Raw genomic sequence first — 20,089 nt, 5'->3', positions numbered from 1 at the left:
TATCTATCTATCTATCTATCTATCTATCTGGCCACAATTAAAGCATAGAGTCTACATGGATAGGTCTCAATTAGGCTTGCATATCTAGATGCAATTTTATTCCATTTTTCTTTGCAAAACTGCCCAAGCTCTGCCAGATTGGAAAGGGATCGGGTATGAACAGCCCTTTTTAAGTTGTAGTTCTCTTGCAGACTGAATCAAATTGTCCTTCAGGATTTCCATATATTATGCTGAAGACAAAATTTAGATTTTCGCACTAACTTTGTGAACATTCTGAGCAGGCGTCATTGCGCCAACCCTTTTCCATCACATTAATGTCAAATTAACTCTCGTTAATCCACCTCTGGCGAGCGAATTAACTTGACACAACCATGCTCTACACATGAACCATGCTCTACACATGAACTCGAGCATTGAGAACATTTTTGGTGTACACAGAGTTTACTAAAAGAACGGTTTTGAACAGCTCAATTGGTTTTTCTGTTCGTCGCCATCTTGCCAGTCAAGGAGTGAGTTGTCCAAAACCTTTCTTTTTAGTAAACTGTGTACACGAACAATGTTCTCAATGCTCGGATTCATGTGTAGAGACACTGATGATACTTCAATCACTTCGGACATAATTATGCTTTTAAATGAAAGTTTGACTCGGATACATTCACAAAAACACCCTAGGATGCATTTTGGCGAAAGTTACGCTTTAAAGACCGTGGAAAATAAGAATGTATATGTTGTGCGCAAGTTGTGTAAAAAGTCATTTTAAAGTAATCAGATTATGTTTGATAGCATATTTTTACGACCATATTTCTCTGGAGACTCAGTCAGGACGATGGAAAATCAGGAACAGGCTTTTATTATTTTCAATGAGGGGCCAGTGCCCCTCAAGAGAGAGGTACATGTGTGTGTCACCCCATCATGGATTTCACCAGTATTCTCTGGCTATACAAAACAAGTCTTAACCTTAAGTAAGTTACACACAAAGAGAAGGAGTGACCTACTATGAATATGCAATGTAAAGGTGTGGTGGAAGGGGATGCGGCCTTTTGGTGCCATCAAGTCTGGTCAGCATCTATTGTCTTTTTTTCATCTATTGTCTATTGTCATAAAATAAAGGTTTTATCTCGTTGTGATGAACAGTCGCGGAGCAATGTAACAGAGAAGAAAGGGTGTTTTTTTTGACGCACTTTGCGTCAATCGGGTTCTAAGGGTTAACCAGAGCCCTTATTAGACAATTGTTTCAACAACGTTTTCTTCTACGAGATTCACACAAAATTATCGTGAAGCTTCTGCACAGCAGCGCCATCGACTGGTCTGGCATATGCACTACAGCACATTTAGCCGGTCACCTCTGTGTCTGTGTGTACACGCGAGGTTTTTTCTTGCCGGTGTGAAAGCGGTAAGAGAAAATTCACCCAGTGGTTTCGTGTAAACGGCCCCTAAGGCCTAGTCCACACGTACCAAACCAATCTTTTTTTCCTCCGTCTTCCCTGGAACCGTATCAAGAATATTTGCGTCCAAACGGATCCATCTCAACACGACTCAACACGTTACTTCATACCCCAGGCCTATAGGTGGCACTGTTTCTTTACAGAAATTGACCAAAACTTGCACTTGCAGCGACAGAATAGGCTACGACGAAAAATGGCTAGTGCAAGGAAACCAGAATTGTTTGTGTGGACTGATGGTGAACTGTCAACTGTAAAACTAATAAGCTTTATTTTACGGTTTGTGAAGGGTGCAGTCCCGTCCTTTATTTGGCTAACGCAGGTAGGCCTACTAATCACCTTTACTTTCTTTGGTTGTAGGATAGTCCGTGATTCACATTAGTTTTGGCTATCACCGCAATTAGGCTACTAAACGCAAGGCTTACCCAAGTTCTAGACTATTCTGTTGCCACATTTATAATATTGCTATAAAACCTTCGTTAGTAACAGTCAATACTTTTGCCTGCATCAAATCGCGCACATCTTTCATTTGCATTCAGTGTGCTACCATCGGCTTAACGTGAGTTCTAAGCGTCTTTGTATGCTTATATCTGATTTCACTCGACTGTGAATGCATGTATATATGTTGTAAGACATGTAAAATAAATGAATGACACTGGCACTACGCACAAATTAATGTAGCCTAAACTTACACTGCACTTTCCTAATAACTTAAGTTCTCCCGCGTCACTGAAAGTAGCTAGAATGCATAAAAAACACCGGGAAAAACAGTGGTCAGTCCACCAAGTCATCTATCGGCGCTGTGCAGCACCAGTTGTGAATTTATCTTACGGAGTGTAATCGTAGGTAATGTCATGTATGAAAACTAGTATTGTTAGGCAATACTATAAGTGCAAGTCCAGGGCAGCTGAGGTGTGGCGATGACATCATCGATACGCATAGCAGGATGTCTTGTTTTAAGCTGTCTAAACTAATTCAAACGGGACTCACGGTTTCAGAATTTTCCACTCTGGGACCAGGTTTCAAAAAAGTGCGGTTTCGGGCAGTGCGTTTACAGGATTCGTTTGGACGCTCGGCCAAGACGAAGCAAAACCTCTGCGTTTAACCTAAAAAGCTTCTCCGTGTGGACAGGCCCTAAAACTACCCCCTTTCCTGGGAAGTTCTGCAGAGGCCTGGCCACATACTGTTTTTACAAACATTGACGTTTCACATCTGGTGATGGGCAAAAGGCCTCTAGACAGGCTTTCATTGAATTCAAGGATAAACAAAGGATACTCTGAATACAGACCAAAGACACAAGAGATTCACATGGATACAAAAAATCACAAATGACCATAAGAAGTACACAGTATGTACACTTACAGAAATGATTTGGATTCACAACACTTTCATGTTACATGTTTTGAGTACTCATTGATTATGTTACTAATTACAAAAATTGCCATGTAATCTGTAGTCAGTAATGGATTGCATTTCAAAGTAGAGTGATGTTTTTTGCCTCAAAAATTAAGCCAAGACATGTGTGTGAATATAAGGATTTTAACCGCAGGCTGTGAAGTTAAATGCTGTTTTTTTTATGGAGGAAACCCATGCTAAAATACAACCCTGTAGTCATGAATTTGAACATCCTGGTATTAATGTATAGTAGTATGTGATTCCTATAGTGAAAAAAAAATATACAAACGTCTTTTAAACGTAAAATTATTTAAATAAATTAGATTAAATAAAACCCTCTATGGTCACCGCAATGGTTAGATTGGTTTGTTTAGATCCAGTGAAAATGCTGCCTTGACAACGCAACGTCATGGCTTTGCTACTCTATAGGTATATAGTATAAGGATCTGGTCCAATAGTAACTGCAGTGATGGAAATACATTATTACACTAAAGGTTGTAATTTTATTGAACAACAGTGTTTTAATTCAGTTACATTTCATTTACATTGCACCAATAAAAATGGAATTGCCTCAGTGTGCAATATATGGCATATACAGAATGTGTGTACTTGTCTCATCCCGTAGGAAAGAGCAGCTATGTTGTGTGGAGTGGCCATCTGACTAATGGCGGAAAGGAGGCTTACCATGTGTCTTTCCGCTCCCTCTCCCATCCCATCCTGCCATTCAAACTGTAAGAGAAACTAAACACTGTGAACGAGACTTAAGCCGAAATGTGTGCAGACATGGTTTTATAGAGTGGAGGATTATGGTGTTCTCAACTAAATCTGTGACTAACTTTGTACCACTTTAAACTATTTGCTTTAAGAATAATAACACTCACTTTGTTTGACCATGAAAGTCAGCTACTCCTATCAATCCTACCTTTGTCCTGATTGTAATATCTGAATGCAATTGAGGGAAAATTATGCGAACAATGGCCAATATCCTCAGATCAATAAATTTGCTAACCATGTCAACTAGTTCAGGTTTGATGTTGACTATTCTGGTTTTTGTTGCTTTCTGCTGAAGGAAGCTGTTTGATTTTTGTCATCTTTTACAGGCCAGACAAAATAGAGATTGGTACAGTAATGCACCTAGACCAGGTCAAGCTAAAGATCCCGCCTGCTCTCTTTTCTTGGGATCTCTACAGTGGGAGTCAGGAAGGTGAGACTCTTTTTACCCACCCGTAATTGTTTATTTTGTGGTTTGACTTTTTCAATATTTGTTTTTATTTGAGTGTCTTATTGTGACTTCAAAGCTATCCATGGAAGTAGCTACACCAGACGTGATAGCGGCGCCTACGTAAAAAAAAAAAAAATAGACCAATCTTCTAAAATGGATTTTACACGTCGCGAACGGAACATTTCAGTTACATGCCTGGTGTAGCTTTCCCTGTCACTCAAACTACTTTGATTAACATCATTAACTTCCTTAATGACAGTTTACACTCATCATCATCTAAAAATTAAGCCTTTTTACTGAAAACTGCTTGTGTATCTTTTCAGTGTTCAAGACAACCACCCACTGTTGTCTGTTTGAAGTAGTGGAAAAAAACAAATGTGGCAACAGCTTGACTGTTTTGCTTTACAAGCTGGAGCGAGAAAGACTGGTAAGTCACAGAGTGTCCTCTCACTGAACTGGTCATGTACCCGAAATATCAAAGTCATAGGTTTGGTTTTGATTCTCTGGGAGAATGTAAACAACCCCATTTCCAAAATGGTTGTGATGCTATGTAAAGTAAATATCAAGTAAAGTCAAGTCAACTTTATTTATATAGCGCATTTCATATGAGGTCATTCATAATTTATTAATTACATGAACACAAACAAACAGGAATAGCTAATAAAAGCATAGAAGGGCAATAGTCAAAGAATAGTTTATAATAAGTTTAGTTTAGTCTAGTTTAGAATAAAAAAATAAAATCTAAAATATGCACAGTAATAGTACATAAAAGGGCAATAGTTTAAAAGTGTTTAAAAAGTAATAACATAAACACATAAAATGATAATGATAAAAAGCTGATTTAGTTATTGCTTTCATGTGGCTGTTTAAATTTAGATCACTGTCAATTATGACACCAAGATTTTTAACAGGATCCTTTGCTTTAAGCCCTTTAACATCAAGGAGGGTGGCAACCCTACATTTTTCCTCCTTTTTACCAAATATAATTTTTTTTGTTCAATTGAAGAACATTTTGAGACATCCAGTTGTTGATCTTGTCAGTACACTGACAAGAGATTCAAGGGGACCATAGTCATTAGGTGATAAAGCTAAGTAAAGTTGGGTGTCATCGGCATAGTTATGATAGAAAATCAAATTGTTTTTAATGGTTTGTCCAAGTGGGAGCTTATAGAGGTGGAATAATAGTGGCCCCAAGATCGACCCCTGGGGAACACCACAAGTCAAGGACGTTGGCGTTGAGGTACAGTTGCCAATGGCAACAAACAAACTCCTTTCTCGTAGATGATTTGACCCAATTGATGACTATACCTGAAAGTCCAACCCAGTGCTCTAGTCTGCGTAACAATATGTTGTGATCATCAGTGTCGAAGGCTGCAAAAAATACGTTGGCGTAAAATATGCGCACCGATTTGTCAAGCATAACGTGTGCCGATAAATATTTTTAACTTGACTAATCTGTGGCTGGGCGGCACAAAATGAAAACCAGCCACCACACATTGATGTTCTATGTTGTACTATTTAAATTAAAGATAAGATAAAAGCCTTTCATTGAGCTGCGCTTTTTACGCACGCAACCTTTCCTTGCCCGCTCTCTCTCATAACGAGCCCGCTGCCCCTCCTCTTCATATGCGTTTAACAAAATATTCACGATTGTTGAAGGATTGCTGTTGCCACATAGAAGCATTTGCATAGAACACAGCGGGCTAAATTGCTATTAAATCGTGACTATGCTGCGCAAATTTGTTCAAAACTGCTGCATTCAAGTTAACTCTGCTAAGGTCTTAATCACAACATGGTACATTGAGGAGACTGAACTAAGTTAAGTTATGCAATCAAGCAGTATCTCAAAGCTAACATTAGAATACTGTTTGGATGTCAAGTTTAGCATGCTTACTTACAGTTGCTTGTCAATTTCGTCAACTTGTCAACTTACAGTTGCTTGTCAATTTCATTACTCATGCAGGGCTCATTTTATTGACTCTGACACTGAACGTTTGCAAAATCCCGATGTAAATGGAAAAGTTTTCCAAGACTCAAAAGTGCTTGTCCCAAGGAGAAGTACGAACCGTTATTTGAACTAACTACGTTATGAATTGCATCCACACAATAGCAGCCTTTTAACTGTGTTAATGTTACAATTGCATGAATGGTGGAGGTGAGATAGGGAAAATATTCCATAAGAACCAATGTATGAGAGTTACAGACAAAGGTATCATCTTGAGGTCACCAAGTCCCCCCCAAAAAAATCTTCAAAAGTGACCTCACTGCTAATAGATTATTTAGAGGGCATGCCAGGTAAAAGCCTGTCCAGTCATTTAATTACCAATGTAAACGGCAGGATTTACTGAATGGTATAGTGACTTTGTCTGGAAGTGTGGTCTATTGTCAGATGACTATATATTTATGGTTTAGTGCCTTTGTGAAATGTTATGAAAAACTGATTTTAACCTTTCTCATGTCATGCCTCTCAACCATTTATTGCCATGCAGGTCCTTGTGAATGCAGTCACTGATCGAGGCTTCTTCTTTTTGCTGTCGTCTGCTCAGATGGCCAATCCTAGTGGTATTATATCAGTGTCCATGATAAAGATGTGTTCATTTAAAGTCATGCATATTTGCTGGACGTATGAACAAATTCTATTTGTTTTTAGAGAGACGAGATGGATGGAAAAATTCAAATCTGCAGGCACTTTTTGTCTTCCCCCAGTCAAGAGATGTGGCCAAGTATTGTAAGTATATGTGTGCTCAGATTTCCTTGTGTAATTTGTTAGAGCTGGCAGTTTGCTGTAAATGTTGAATTCTACATGTTTATATTTTTGTCTAGCTCTGAAGGCTGTGTCCACTCCTAGTCCCAGGCATGTTCCTCAGTCTCCAATCTTGCCTCAGTTGGACACGTTCATTCCAGCCCTTCACTTTGCCCTCAACAAGGTGCGCGGCACCCCACAGGCCAACCCGCCAGCCAACCCCAGTACGGCTGTGACGCAGCAGGTCTGTGACTACCTCAGTGGCCAGCGAGAGGGCAAGCTCTTGCCCCGTGTGCATCTTGACTATGACATTAAGCTGGACGACCGGGAACGTCTCTTCCCTGCTCCACGGAACAAGCTCAACTTGGAAGCCTACCTGCACTCCTATATTTGTTGTCCCAACCTCTACTATATCCCTGTTTCCAATGCTCAAGACATGATGGACAGCCCACTGAAGCCTCTGGAATGCCACACAGCCTCCAGTCAGGAGTCGGCTGCAGAAGGTTCAGGATCCAATGGTCCTGGAGTGGATGAGGATCCGGAGAAGGTGAAACAGCTTCTAAAGCTGATCCAGGCCCAGAAGCAGCAGGCAGGGAAGGGACTGGAGGCCTCGCCAGCCCTGACATTGAAGAGGAAATGTGAGGAAGAAGCAGCAGAAACTGGAGGAAAGCATGCAAGGAAGAGTGATCTCAACAATGGGGTGCCAAGAGAAGGTAAGGCTTGCATGCAAAGTCTTAAAACAAGTCAACTAAGCCAAGTTGCCCTACTTTTAGATGGTCAATGAACTGAGAGTCTGATTTGTTGAAGTATTAAACTAACAGTATTTAAGACCCTTCAGAAATCAGAAACTGCCAGCCCCACTTGGATGTATATTGTTATTATTTGTAATTCCCTCTGCAACATTCAGTACTGTCGTAAATACTTGGCTCAGAGTGAGAACGACATGAAGGGGAGACCACACCAGACCACAAGTATATTTTAAACGAAAGTATATTTATTAAATGAGATATTTACAAAGTCAGTATGTGTAAGGCAAACCAAGACTGCGTGTTTGTCAGCATGTGGATGTTGTCAGCATGTAAATGAGCAGGGCTACAGCCAGCGCTGTCTGGAGTGTGCGAGTGCATTGCAAGAGAGACAGGAGTGCCAGAGCAAGACCGCAAACTGGAGAGCACCCTCCAATTAGACCACCAATTAGCACACCTGGGCAGAACCTCCACAACTCCATCTGCTGGCCAAAACAGGGAGAAAAGAGCAAGCTACATACAATGCACTGGCCAGCAAGGGAGACAGAGGCGGACCCGGCACGGTAGAGCTGGGCCCTCACAGTGCTGTTATTCATATCTTTTGCCAATTGTATAATTTGCCCAGTTTGGTTTGGCTTCTGACACAAGCAATGTTCTGCAGCTCAAACTGACCACATTATCAGTTCCTGATGTTTTCTCTTTAATCCTCAGACGAGGGTCTACAGGCAGCTCCCTCACTAGCTGAGGTCATGAATCTCGCGGGACTGTGCGACACTGACTTGAGGAAGAACAAGACTCAGGGTGCACTGAAGTTGATGGAGATGCTGGATAACATGAACAGAACAGCTACAGCCACTTCCACTACAGCCTCCCTTGATGGAGACATGGAGACAACTGAAGAGGGGGATGACCAGACTAACGAGACACTAGAGGAGAGCATGCTGAAGCTCGGTCTGCCCATTAACTGTGACACTGACCTGCGCAAACAACCTGTGGACAAGGAGGACGCGGAGGAGACTGACTTTTTTGAGGTATCAATAATACAAATCTATATTGTCAGAAATGAATGGTGAAGAAATTAAATTTGTGCATCATCCCATCTAGATCTTTAAATTAATGGTACATTCTACTGAAACAAGCTGTTAAATGGAAAGCTATATTTGCATGTTATATATTTTCCATTGTAATATGCCTAGAATTGCTGGCACACAGGGCAGTTGTATTCCTGGTAATAGTTCCATACAAACATCAAAACAATAGCAAGCCTACACTGCTCATTTGATAACATGAATAAGTAGGCCTTATACCCTGGAGACAAGAAATACTATTTTCCCCAAAATTCTACACACAATATCCTATAATGACAATATTATAATTATTATTATTATTATTTTGCAAACGTATTTAGAAATGAAGAACGAAAATATAATATGTATTCACAGCCTTTGCTCAATACTTTGTTGGGGCACCTTTGGCAGCAATTACAGCCTCAAGTCTTTTGGAATATGAAGCCACAAGCTTGCACACCTATGGCCAGTTTCGCCCATTCCTCTTTATAAAATCTTTCGAGCTCCATCGGGTTGGATGGGGGAGCGTCGGTGCAAAGCCATTTTCAGATCCCCCCAGAGATGTTCAATGGAATTCAATTCTGGGCTCTGGCTGGGCCACTCTAGGACATTCACAGAGTTGTCCTGAAGCCACTCCTTCGATATCTTAGCTGTGTGCTTAGGGGTCGTTGTCCTGTTGAAAGATGAACCGTCGCCCTAGTCTGAGATCAAGAGCGCTCTGGAGCAGGTTTTCTTCCAGGATGTCTCTGTACATTGCTGCATTAATCTTTCTCTCAATCCTGACTAGTCTCCCAGTTCCTGTCGCTGAAAAACATCCCCACAGCATGATGCTGCCTCCATCATGCTTCACTATAGGGATGGTATTGGCCAAGTGATGAGCGGTGATTGGTCACCTCCCTAAATAAAGCCCTTCTCCCCCGACCGCTCTGTTTAGAGGGACGGCCAGCTTTAGAAAAAGTCCTGGTGGTTCTAAACTTCTTCCATTTCACATAGTGTCACATAGTTTTGTTAGTGCAATATACAAAATGTCTGTCTTGAAGTATTTTTGCCTGTTAAACGAAATCCCACTTTTGTGCTATTTAATGCAATATTTCATGATCACAGCAGATACTTCATTTTCATTTTGCCCATCATTATGATGATTATGATAAACACTCAAAAAGCAATGGAAGCTAACTCTTATGTTTGTTTTATATGTATAGGATGAGTCTGTTGGTAGTATGAGCAGCCTTGAAGCCTTCAGCCCTTGCTCAGACCATGGGCATCAGCGAGGAACCAATGTCCTTGGGGAGAAGTCAATCCCCTGGGTTCTCATACCCATCACAGGTATATCATTGTTTGTAAATTACTACCCATTCCCCCACCTTTAAATCAGGGTTTATATGTATTTATTTCTAAAAAATATTTTTTTTCTTAGAGTTGCGGTTTGTACATGTTTATCTCTGTATGTGTAATAACTGACTTAGGGCTGGGATTCATAGAGTAAATAACAAATCAATATGTCAACATACTTTGTCCATGATAATGATATCACGACTTCGCGATTCTGCTTACTCTCATTGTAAGAACTGCAATACATCACAATATCTGTTTTAATGTAGAAGAAGAAAAGGCAAAAAGCTGGAATTTTGTATTTATTCACTACATTTCGTAACTGGTTTTAAACAGTGTACAAAGTGCAGTTTTAGCTCAGTGCCTCTTAGAAATCTACACATTTGTTTTTCAAATAGAAATTTACCTCTCAAAAAATTACAGATTTAAATGCAAATGCCAGTGTTTGTAGACACATTTCAGTGTTATGTTTATGTTTATGCATGAATTCAATATTTTATGGAAAATATAAATATTTGGTGGTAGCGTGTCGATAACAAATCACTATTAGTAAGCCTAAATTGCAACTAATATTCTTTTAATCTTGTTCTTGTTGCCATTTTAAATGCTAAGGCATGAATGGCTACCACCAACCAACTCTCTCTAATCTCATATTCAGGCATTAAACCTGGAGGATACAGCCAGAGACAGTGGGACAATCCGCAAGATCCACGCTTACTACATACCACAGCAGATTCACATGAAACCCCCCAGGAGAAAGAAAAAGGGCCCGTCACTGCATCTGAACCAGTTGCAAGTTCTAAAGAGCCTCCTCAGTCTGTAATGGAGGAACCACTGAGAGAACCAGTTGAGGAATCACCAAAGGAGGATCTGAATGGAGAGAGAGATCAGGATCCAGAGGATGAAGTCTCAGAGGAGAAGAATTTGACTGATGAACTGAAGTCATCACACTGCCAGGAACAGCGTATTCTACAACAGAGTGTGGTGGACAGCATTGTTGATGAGCAGCTTAATGACTTCTCAGCAGGTATGATGAGTCTCTTAAAGCGGAAACATGTGTCGTACAGGGTCCCTCCTGCCCCACTCCCTCCTCCATCACAGCTGAGGACACCCATGAGGCCATTCTCTGATTATGTTGCCCGCCACCATGCTCCAGTGCCCTTGTATGGCTTTGTCAGAACTCTACGCAATAGTTTGACTTCTTACATAGACTCACATCTCAGGGTCTCAGTGCCTGAGTTACCAGCTCAGGCTTCATTGGCTCTGAATACCTCACATCCCTCTTCTCCAGAATCCACTTTTTACAGTGATCCAGCATCTGTTTCCTCTGCCTCAGTTTGTAAATCGTCAACCTCTATTCCGACAAGACTTTGCGGTAGTGCACTCCCTAGTTTACATGCACAGTCCTCTCCCCGGCCTCATACTAACCATCTCTCTCCTAACCAACCCTGCAAGCAGTCACAAAAAAGTCCACCTCGTCTTGGTACCTGTAAAGAGACCCAGGATCTTGACCCTTGGTTATTACGGAAGTCAAAATGGAGGCCAGATGAGCAAGATGCTGAGGAGGTGAACTCTGCCTCTTGCACAAGAGCTAGTACTCCTCCCCTCCCTGATATCAGTCCTGAGAAATTTCATGCAGAATCACCCCCCACTCATGGCAATGCCACAGGCTCCTCAGTGGCAGAACCCTCACCCTCTTCACTGACTAATGTGATCAACCAGCTGAATCCTGAGATGTTTAGCAACCTGGTTGAGATCATTAAAGGTGTACGGAAGAACTCTGTTCTGTTCTACATTCACTCAAGTGATGGGGAGGAAAGTGAAGTCTGCACTGATATCAAAGTAAGTATTTCATTTGGTCTTGACTTTCGATGCTTCCATAGTTACTTACATTTTTTATTCCCTCATCTTATTTTATTTTCTGATTTGTAATTGTGCATGCTCATAATGAAACCTTTTATTTCTAGAGGCTGTGTATAACATAGTTCTATAGTGCACAGACCTGCGCTTTATCCTGTTTAAGATCAAATATGCATCAAAGAGCATAAAAGAATATTTTGTGTTTCTCTCTCTACCATCAATAGGGCTTCAACTAGGGGTGGCACTGCTCACAAAACCCACGGTTCAGTTCATATTACGGTTTTAGGGTCACAGTTTTTGCTTCTGTACGGTTCTTGTTATTTTTTTCTTTTAATCTTTTAACATTTCAGAAATGTTCTTTAGCATATGATGTATAGCTTAATTATCCACCATGTAGGCTACAGTGTCCTGTATTCATGCACAAACTGAAAGAATCTGACTTGACTTTAAGCCCATCATTGAGACCATCTCTGAGGAAAGGGGAGATTTTGATACAGCAAGAGTGAAGACATTGATGATTTCAACATGCTTTTCATTTATTTGGCAAAAAAGTAGAATGTGGTATTGCCATCTACAGGAACTTTTGTTCCATTTTAACACACTAAGATTGACTGAAATATTATGCACAATGCTTGCACAGTCACAGTTTTCATCAACTGTTTTCTTTCTGCTGTCAACATTAAAATTAAATTCAAAATGTTCCCACACACCGGACTTATGTGACGCTGGTGCATCCTCCAACTATGTGCTGCCTTCTTTATCTCTCCCTATAGCCATTTCTACACATGACAAGCAGCACTCCACACCTCCACTTTTACGCGAAAGGGAAAAGTCACTTAACGCGTCTGAGGTAACATACGGGCATGAGGCTACGTTGCGCATGCCATGAACCGGCAAGATCGTGCAGAAATGCCCCGAACCGAGACAAGTGAACTAAACGTTTTGGATTTTTTTCATGAACTGTGCCACCGCTAACTTCGTGTCTGAAATTTTCAGATACATTTCCGGAGGGTTTCCATAGGATTTTGGGATCGGATTTTCTTCATCCCTCGCTTTTTCATTGCTTTCTCTTTTATGGAATATTCAATTCTGACATTAACTTGATGTCAAGAAGTCAAGTCCAAAGATACCACTGCGTCTTGTTATGCTTAAAGGGAAGGGCCTTAGGCACTTCTATCAGATGTTGCCATTAGATTACATTACATTACATTTCATTTTCAAATTCTCTTCTAACATGGACCAGATAGTTTTGCATCAAATGCTACAAACTCTTCAAAATGATTTAAATTGTGGAGTGTTTTGACCAGTGGAAAATGACTGTGAAAGGACCATGAGTGCACACTGAAGCCTCCTAGTTTGAAATTAGACTTGTGCATTTCTTGGACACTCTTTTTTAAGTGAACATATTGATATAACTGTGTACCAGTCATCATTGCTCTCATGATGTTTGTTTAGTGCACAATATGCTTTTACTGACTGAAATGTAACTTGTAACTCTGTGCCACAGGAGTATCTACTGCGTCTAGGAAATGCAGAGTGCAACCCACAATTGTTTTTGGAGAAAAACTGTGATGCAGACAAACTGCTGATCATCATTCGCAACGAAGACATTGCTTCTGAGGTTCATAAGGTATGATTAATCTTATTAATCTGCATAAAAAGTTATGCAGTTCATAAAAGCACTTACTTTAAATGTGCGGTTCATGAATGCCTTAGTACCTTATTCTTATAAGAAACCTAATTTAAAATAATGTCAAGGTAAAGCTTTTGAGAAATGGTTTGGTTTGAGCTTTAAGCGACATTCTTTATAATTTACTATTGCATCTGTTGAAAGTGTTTTTAAATGGTTTTAATTGGTTTGTGATTTGTCTATAGATTTAGCTGTTAAAATGATAAAGCATTACCTACAGCTCTGGAAAAAAATAAGAGACCACTGCACATTTTTGTTATGTTATCCTACGGTTGCTGAGTGACATTTGAATGAGTTGACGATCATATTCAAATTTGCAGTGGTCTCTTAATTTTGAAAATTGTATTCAAAATTAAGAGACCACTGCAAATTTGAATATGATCGTCAACTCATTCAGATGTCACTCAGCAACCGTAGAATGACATAAGAAACATGTGCAGTGATCTCTTCATTTTTTTCCAGAGCTGTACTTTTATGAGAACTGAAAGAAATGATGTGGATGTCATAGGAGTGTCTTATTAGTACATAAGCATACCCCTCGGTAAAATGCTGAGCAGCCTAAACATATATTTGAGATTTTAACACACAACTTAATCTGCACTCCAGATATGTTTTATAACGCTACCGGTCATGTCAACTAGATTCACTTTGAGTTAATTATGGCATTGGGTACTGTATTATTATATCAGATTCCTGCATTGGTGAAACTGAAGAAGTTGCCATTTGTGAGTTTTGCTGGTGTGGACAGTCTGGATGACATCCAGAATCACACATACAATGAGTTGTTTGTGTCCGGTGGATTTATCGTCTCTGATGAGTTTGTGCTCAATCCAGACTTCACCGCAAAGGGTGAGTGGATGTCTTATGCTTGTACATATTTGCATGTATTCAAGTCCAGTTATTGATTCATGGGTCATGGTGGCAATTATGCTTCTCTGACCTGAAAAGACTACTGCTCATCCAAGTGGGCAGTTTTAAGTTTTAAACTAATTGGCTGTGTAATTGTATGATACTAAGGGGTTCACAGCGAACCATACTTGTAAGATCTTATTCAAATTCAAATAAAATCTGGCATTTTACAGAGCAGAGCTTTTGTGGCGGATTGAAACAAATTGATTATCTGTATATAGAGACATTGCAGAAGCTTCTGGAATTCCTCCAGCAGCTGAACTCCCCAGAAAGCCCTTGGAGGTGGAAAGTGCACTGCAAAACGCTGAAGAGACTTCGAGAACAAAGCAGGCAGGATATCTCCTTTTTCTATTTGTTTCTGCTTTGTTATCTGGACTCCTGTCTGAAATGTACTGACTTTCAGGAAGGCAAACAGCTGTAGACCTCTGTGAATTGTACAAAAAATACTAACTACAGGTCCTTATAGCAGGTCAAGTCCCAAGTCAATATCTGCCTAGGAAATCACCTCGTCTTAATCTACATTTGTACTCGTTGGGATTAATCAGGCCACAACAAGTAATTAGGGATTATTATTTTTGTTGGCTCACTTTTACTCACAACATGCTAGCCGGCGATGAGCGATTACCCAATTTCATCAAACGGTGGCAAGTTCCTTTAATATTTTTCAAAGATAATAATGGTTTGTGGTTTGTTTGTGGTCAGGGTGAAGGCTGATGCTTTAGGCTTGTTAAACCTGCTGACAGCCTACCAAAAGAGACATGTGGTGGAGTTTTTGCCCTATCACGAGTGTGATGCCCCTAGTAACTCTTCAACTGACCTGGCCTGCCTGGTGAAACTGCAAGCCCAACACACCCTGCATCGACATGTCATTTTCCTCACAGGTAAGATCACAGACAAGAGGATGTTGAGTATACTGATTTGATTGTCATGTTCATTGTGGGTAAAGTATAGTTATGTAAAAACTTTCAATGATAAACCACAAATATCTGGCCTTTGTAAGCGTAATAATCCCGTAAACAATAACTTCAGAAATATGATGACTGTTGCTTACCACACAGGTAATAAATAGGGATGCACAATGATATCGGCCTGACATCGGTATCTGCAGATTAAAGCTTCATAACTTTCCGGAAACTGATAACAAAATTGCTATTTGCAGGGCTTGTAAAGTACCAGTGATGCGAGGAGGGGTAAAACGATACTCTTTTAACATTACCAATTTAATTACACATCTTAAGGGCCATCATCCTGAACTCTACAAAGAACTAAGCCAGAAAAAAACAGCACCAGCTAAAACCATGACGACGCATTGCTAAGCTTTTGTTTACAATGCAATCAGTTTATTAAGTGTGTAACGTTAGCTAACGTTAGAAAGCTAGCTCGAGTTTCATGAAGTTCAGAACGAAGGCTAGCTGTAAAGTTACTAGCCTACATGTTGTAGGTCTCATTCATTTTACTCTACAGACTGACATTTTAAGTTTACAGGGTTACAGCTGCATTTCTGTTCATTGGAGAACAAAGGGCTGTATTTTGCACCCTGGCGCATGGCGTAAAACTCGTTTTCCACCCGGCGCAAAGTTTAATTCCTTATTTTGCACGTTTATTTTTTAAACAATTGAGAGAAAGTGGAATAGAACATTATGTTCAATATTCCAATATATGGTTTAATGTTCTGCATTATGTCCAATAGTGTGGCAATCAACAACTTAGGGAGTGGCTTGGCGCATTGTCTAAAAATCGCTATTGTACACCTGGTCAGAAGTCTATGGCGAGTTGTTTATATGTTATTTTAAGAGCGCATTGTCAACAGTCATATTGGCGGGTGCACAACGCACCAACCTTCTATCATCCATGAACGCACACCAGTTCACATCCATGCAAAACATTACAAATTGCAAGATTACAATGGGAAACATAATTAGAATAAAGATTACGAAATACTGTACATCTTATGATGAGTAGTTAGTCACCATCATTTGCAAATTGGTAATGACGGTTAAAAGTGATTAGGGGAGAGGCGAAAGACACGTATGGAGCACAGCTGAAGACGCACTGTCACGAGATATAAGAAACTCCTCTGCAGGATAAATGTTTTTTTTATTCAGTCATTTGAGCAATATTAGGGTAAGTGTTTTCGATGGTAACCCATTGTCGGTCAATAGTGAAAGTAACTGCATATAACTGTCTTGTCGTTGACTGACACTTGCCTGGGTGTTCCCATGCTGACTTGCGCGCGATTTGATTCACGCTGCTAAGGCAGCCTGGACACCATGGAGCAAATTTTCGCCTGAGATAGGGAAGCAATCACAGAACAGGGGGGAAAGCAAGACGATGATGAGCTATGCACAGACGCATTTGATAGACATCTGTGGCACCCAATAAACGGATCTGGGCATTTTTTTCAAATACGAGAAAATGAACGTTTGGTTCCCAGACCACGTCTCATTGAGAAGTGGTGGCGCTAGCCAGGCTAGACTGACACCATGGTGAAGTTAGTTTCATTTTGCCAATGAGTTCAAATAATAGAGGAGTGCAAATGTGTGAAGGCTATGCTAGGTTTTAGTAAAGCATGGTTTAGTGGAATGACTATTCCATATGGTCTCGCAAGCAGCCTCCTTCAAATGCGCCGTTGAATGTCAAAATACCGATGCAATTATTTGACATTGCGCTTTGCGCCGTTAAAGGGAATGACGGATGTCATTCTCATTGGTTTAAATGATGTTACGCCCCAAACACACCCATGACTGATTAAAAAAACCTAGGAACACCTTGTTGCGGACTGGACATCCTACTAAATTTGAATAAGCTTTTGACGAGTGATGATGCACTTTTGACTGTCATGATGCGGCCCAAAGTGTCAGTTCCCAAGACAGAACTGTGTTGTTGACAATATGTCTTGTAGGCTACTGTTCAAGTATGACATTTACAAGTTACTACTTAATAAATGTGCCATATTTGAAATAATTTAAATATTTTTCATGAGTGAATGTCTATTTCTAAAATGATACAGGGTTGAATCAAAGTTTTTAATGCCCCGTATCGACAGCAAGTAGCCTACACTATCATAATAACAGGTTAATTGTAGTACAGGAGCAACTCGGCATATCAGATATCGGCTAAAATTCAATATCGTGCATCCCTAGTAATAAACGTATTTCCTTAATTTCTGTAATAAAATGTGATGAGTACACTTCTTGACAACAGTTATTATGTTTGTGGGAATGTGTTTTTTTTTTTTTTTTTAAAGTGCAAATTTTGTCATCATGTTTGGGGGTTTTTACATTTGTTGGTGTAACAGAAGACACTTGTCCTGTAACATGTCACACCCCCTTCAAACATCCTGTTGGCATGTTTTCTTTTTAAATGGTAAATAATAACGAAAATGTCACAATGTATGTATTCTGGTTCATCAGAGCGTCCCTTTGAGATGTTTCAGCACTATGCCAGCAGTGGGATACTGATTGCAGCTATTGATGATGTTCTGAAAAACTTCAAACAACTCACTGAATTCAATGACCGCCAGCCAGAAGTACCAGTTCTCGAAACTCAGTTACATCCTACAACATCATCAGGTAAGAAAATGTCAATTTTGCATAAAGTCAAGCAAGAAGTATGAAGAAGTATGATTCACCGTATTTCACTTTTTGGTTGCACAGTGCCAGTACCACAGCACAAGGAGGGAAGGTTGGCTGTGGTATCTGAAGAAGAGTCCTTGGTGGGAACCAAGTCCACTCTCCATGGAGCTATAGATCAAAAACATTTTGCACCTTCAGACTCCAGTCAACCAACACCTGATCAGCTTGTTCCAGACGGTGGCAACTCATTGTCGCAGCCCTCACGTTTTCCAGCAGTATCTCAAGAACTGGACTTTGATGCCCTTCGGACGGCCATTACCCAGTTCAAAGCTGCCAAAGCAAGTAAAGACAGGACCTCTCAAGGTCCTTTTAATGTTAATACCCACCAAAGTTTCCTTGGTGTGGGTTTGCCACCAGCATCTTGCCTCAATACCTTGGAGAGGGATGATTCTCCCACTTCATCATTGACTTTAAATGTTAGACAGACTTCAGATAATCAAGTTGAATCCTCCCTTCAACTGCATCCTACACATCACAGCCTTTCCCAAAAAGGTCTTAGACTTTCTCAGCAAGTACAGGAGACTACGGAAACAACCTTGTCTTCAGATTCCACTACCCCTACCTCACTGAGCCACACAGACATGACCTGCAGTGACTCTTCATTTCGATTAGAGAGTGCCATGGTCATAAATACATCATCTTGTGATGATGTGGTGTGCAGAGGCCAGAACTTATCAGAACTGCCCATCTTCCCACAAAGTGAAACCGTGTCTAGTATAGCAAGCGACTACATGCTTGCATCCACCTCAGAGACCAGCGGCACAACTTTTCTAGGCTCAAATAAAATGTCAGACTCAAACCATTGTGGCCCTAACCATCTGGATAGCAACAGTGGAACAGTTCCTAATCCCCCAAGTGTAGAGGATGTTGAGAATGCCCTTAAAGTTAAATCAGTCCCCTCTCGTAGTGAGAACACTGTGTCCAAGACTGCTTACAAACACCAGTTGGTAGAGCCTCCTATTCCTTCATTCCACAGTACACAGCCTGAGACACCCTCAGTCCATGGAGCCAATGCCATCACAGTCTACCCCGTGCCAAATCTGACCACAGCAAGCTTCAGCAAAGAGAGCACAACTGGTCTGCAAGCTGCAGGGGTCTGGTCAGGTCCTCAGGGACCAATAACTATGAGCAACCCTGGGCATGGACTCAACACTACTGCTACTGACCCCATGGCTGCCATGATGCTCCAGCATGTGACTTTTGGCAATAGTTTGGGAGGTGTGGTCCCACAAGGGGGTCTCTTGCCAATGACCAGCATGCCTGTGGCACCCATGCCCTGGAGTGGGTATCCAAGAGGGAGTGGACCTGTAAGCATGTGGGGAATGCAACAAAACCTGCAGTTAAGACAGATGCATCAAACACAGTTCATCCAGGGCTTTACTTGGAGAAGTGATTTTCCAGGCCAGGGCAATAGCTATCGGCCTTTTGGTGGGGGGCTATAACAACATTTGAGTTGTGCCACAGAATGTGTATATAGTTATTTCTAAGTGCTTTGCAAACAAGACTTTTTTTAATCACTGAAGAAAATAAGCAATTGTTTGCTACATTTACAATCTTAAAACAATTTTTGTACATAATTTTGAATCGTTTGTTTTGGTATTCATTGTAAGGTTCTCCTTCTTTAGTCTTTCTGTGCAGTTGGATATATTTGTTGACCACCTAACCCCCAGTTTTTAAGACTAGACTGTAAAATTGATGGCATTAAAAAAATAATTAATCAAAAAAGCTGTTCATACAGTTATGAGTTTGGAATCTCTCAATTTTGTATATCACACACTCAAATGTGCATGTGTATCTTAATTGCATCCCTGAGTATGAGCAACCAGGGTACCATACATTATCATGACAACGGACCCTTGGCACAAAGTTTGAATGTACTGATGCACTGATAAGAGAGCATAGCAAGGTTTAATTGACAGAAATTCATTTTGTGTAGGCCATCATCTAGAAACTACAACTAAGTCAACTTTCTAAGTAGCCCATCAGTGGTTCTCAAAGCTGCTGCAGCCTGGTTGTTCCTTGGAGTAAGTGAGACTAGGCGAGGCGAG

The 20,089-nt window shown here is 40.6% G+C and overlaps 1 protein-coding gene across 2 annotated transcripts in view; it reads left to right on the top strand.

Annotated features, from left to right (window-relative positions):
* tasora (transcription activation suppressor a) overlaps positions 1-19,760 on the top strand; it is a 34,462-nt gene extending 14,702 nt beyond the window's left edge. For both annotated transcript variants that reach the window (XM_048254846.1, XM_048254845.1), the window contains exons 9-23: positions 3,463-3,568; positions 3,938-4,041; positions 4,383-4,486; positions 6,549-6,621; positions 6,710-6,787; positions 6,883-7,515; positions 8,260-8,579; positions 9,818-9,941; positions 10,606-11,789; positions 13,315-13,437; positions 14,187-14,346; positions 14,628-14,736; positions 15,109-15,287; positions 17,820-17,978; positions 18,063-19,760. In XM_048254846.1, coding sequence (XP_048110803.1) covers positions 3,463-3,568; positions 3,938-4,041; positions 4,383-4,486; positions 6,549-6,621; positions 6,710-6,787; positions 6,883-7,515; positions 8,260-8,579; positions 9,818-9,941; positions 10,606-11,789; positions 13,315-13,437; positions 14,187-14,346; positions 14,628-14,736; positions 15,109-15,287; positions 17,820-17,978; positions 18,063-19,483 — 4,877 coding nt within the window. In that variant the 3' untranslated portion in view covers positions 19,484-19,760. The remainder of the gene's footprint in view (positions 1-3,462; positions 3,569-3,937; positions 4,042-4,382; positions 4,487-6,548; positions 6,622-6,709; positions 6,788-6,882; positions 7,516-8,259; positions 8,580-9,817; positions 9,942-10,605; positions 11,790-13,314; positions 13,438-14,186; positions 14,347-14,627; positions 14,737-15,108; positions 15,288-17,819; positions 17,979-18,062) is intronic.
* Positions 19,761-20,089: the final 329 nt, after the last annotated feature.

Source organism: Alosa alosa, chromosome 10, assembly GCF_017589495.1.
Source record: "Alosa alosa isolate M-15738 ecotype Scorff River chromosome 10, AALO_Geno_1.1, whole genome shotgun sequence".
NCBI lineage: Eukaryota > Metazoa > Chordata > Actinopteri > Clupeiformes > Clupeidae > Alosa > Alosa alosa.
The sequence above is the reverse complement of the archived record's forward strand: the minus strand, read 5'-3'. Positions and strand labels throughout refer to the sequence as shown.